The sequence below is a fragment of the Myotis davidii genome, unplaced genomic scaffold (assembly GCF_000327345.1).
Source record: "Myotis davidii unplaced genomic scaffold, ASM32734v1 scaffold693, whole genome shotgun sequence".
NCBI lineage: Eukaryota > Metazoa > Chordata > Mammalia > Chiroptera > Vespertilionidae > Myotis > Myotis davidii.
The window spans coordinates 80,082-82,239 of NW_006284939.1; the positions used below are offsets into that span (position 1 = coordinate 80,082).

At 61.1% G+C, this 2,158-nt stretch overlaps 1 protein-coding gene across 1 annotated transcript in view; it reads right to left on the bottom strand.

The window, feature by feature from the left end:
• The window catches only part of TMEM129 (transmembrane protein 129), a 3,022-nt gene extending 1,297 nt beyond the window's left edge, over nucleotides 1-1,725 (bottom strand). Inside the window, exons 1-3 of the mRNA XM_006755209.1 lie at nucleotides 1,689-1,725; nucleotides 619-1,162; nucleotides 5-28 (exon numbers count right to left, since the gene is read on the bottom strand). Coding sequence (XP_006755272.1) covers nucleotides 5-28; nucleotides 619-1,162; nucleotides 1,689-1,725 — 605 coding nt within the window. The remainder of the gene's footprint in view (nucleotides 1-4; nucleotides 29-618; nucleotides 1,163-1,688) is intronic.
• Between the last annotated feature and the right edge of the window lie 433 nt (nucleotides 1,726-2,158).

Below are 2,158 nucleotides of genomic sequence, written 5' to 3' on the forward strand. Positions count from 1 at the left end.
CAGCTCGCCGTACTCCGTGGAGTTCAGCCTGCACGAGGACGGGGCTGCTGGGCTCAGGCCACTGGGCACAGGCCCCTCTGCAGGGCAGGACCCTGTGCCCAGGCAGCCTGGCCAGAGCCCTGGGACAGGCATCAGGGAGGCCCAGGCTGCACCCCGAGGGCGACTGGGGTGCTCACAACCAAACAGAACATGGAGGCTCGGGCCTAGCCCAGCTGCCAATGAAAACGAGCAAAGACGGCCCTGAGCCCCGAGCCCCCACAGGACACAGGGAGGATCGCAGCTGAGGGAGGGTCCCAGCAGGCTGGCCATGGCCTCAGCAGTATGGGAGGACCTCGGCTCCAGCCTCAGCTTCAGAGGTGCAGCCACCATGCTTCTGTCCTGTCCCATCCCAAACAGCCCAGAGGGCTCCCCTAGAAGTGGCAGAAGGCAGCTCAGAGGACAGCATGGACAAAGGAAGTGGGGGTACTGTGGGGAAACAAGGGGAATGGGGCCAGGGGTGGGCTGCAGGGGCCTTAATCGAGAGTCACACTCATCGCCTCCCAGGACCCAAAGACGAGACCTGGTGCCAGCTGGGCACAGGCCTCAGTGGACCCAGCCCCGCCCCGCCCCGCCCCCTACCGGATGTCGAAGGCCTGCACGGCAGGAATGGTGCTGGCCACGCGGATGGTGAGGAGCTGCACGGGCAGGTTCGAGTCCGGCGAGAGCTCGTGCTGCTGCGACTCCGTCACAGTCAGGTGCACGTCCTGCTGCTGGGCCACGTGCACACGGTACGTGGTCACCTTCATCACCCACGTGTCTGTCACGATCACACGGGCACCCGGGGCCCCTGTGGCGAACTTGTCGATCCGCCGGAACTCAGTGTTAACAGAGGAAGCGACAGCCTGCCAGCCCGACTGTGGGAGGGCATAGAGGGCCAGGGTGCGGGACAGCGGGTGGCGGGCCCACCGGTCGCGGGACCAGTAGTAGATCAGGGTCCAGGAGATGGTGGGCAGGGTCACGGCCAGGAGGAGGAAGAGCCGCCAGGTCTCGGGGGCCTGGCTTGGGGAGTAGAGCCGCTTTTCCGAGGCTGCAAAGCACATGCCCACGTAGTAGCCTGCAGGGGACGGAGCGGCCTCAGTAGAGGTCGGACTGCCAGGCCCTCGTCCTCCCCTGGTGGTGCCCACTGAGGGTCACAGTGCTGTCCCTTCACCTCCCAGGGGACCACTCCTCTCGTCCCAGCCCTGGGCTGGCCCTCTGCCCTGGTCAGTGCCCCAGGCTGAGTGGGTCTCACCCACCCCACAGCTGGCCCAGCTCAGCCCTTGCCCACAGTAGTGACCCCGTGGGCAAGAGACCAGCGTCTTTAACTTGCCACTTTAGTTGTATGCGTGTGAGTGATGAAGAAAACTAGCAAAACTAGAAAGGCAAAAATAAACACAAGGGTCTGGTGTCCCCCAACATGGAGCTGCCCACTGGCCCACCCTGGGCCTCCTGACCCTCCTGAGGAGCAGATCAGAGCATGGCCCTCCCGTGCCAGACAGTAAGCAAAGGACGGGGGCACGCCACAACATGAGAGCCAGTGCCCCGCACAGGCGGGCCAGGCTGGGGCCAGTCTGCAGGTTGGAATGAATGAAGTGGGTGGCGAAGGTGTCAGTGGCTGGTTTGAGATTGCAAAATTAATAGTAAAGACTGGCTGTTGGTCAAGTCACTACCTCTCAGGACAATCTGTTGTGTTGCAATAGATATCATGTCAATAAAGTTTCAAAGCTTTTGAAAACGAATAAAATAAAAACAAAGCCCTGTGTCTGGCCACAGATAGGCTTCACCCACATTTTGTAAGTTGCCAAGCAGGAGAGGGGTTTGGGTGAAAAGGTGAAGAGACGGGATACGAAGTACACAGCCCAGGGGATACAATCCAGTGTCTTCACTGGGTACGGCGCCAGGCAGGTGGACTTACGGGGAAAACACTTCCTAAGTTACATAAATGTCTTGCCATAGGTTGTACCCTTGGGACTAATCTTGTAAACCAACTGCAATTGAAAGATGAAAAGCTATGAAGACAGGCTCCACCAAGTCCCCCAGGCGTGGCCTCCTGGGGTCGCTCTGCCCCTGAGCCCTGGCTCCCACAGGCAGCCTCCTGCACGCCCACGCCCACCAGGCCGCTGCTTCCGGCTGCGCCAGC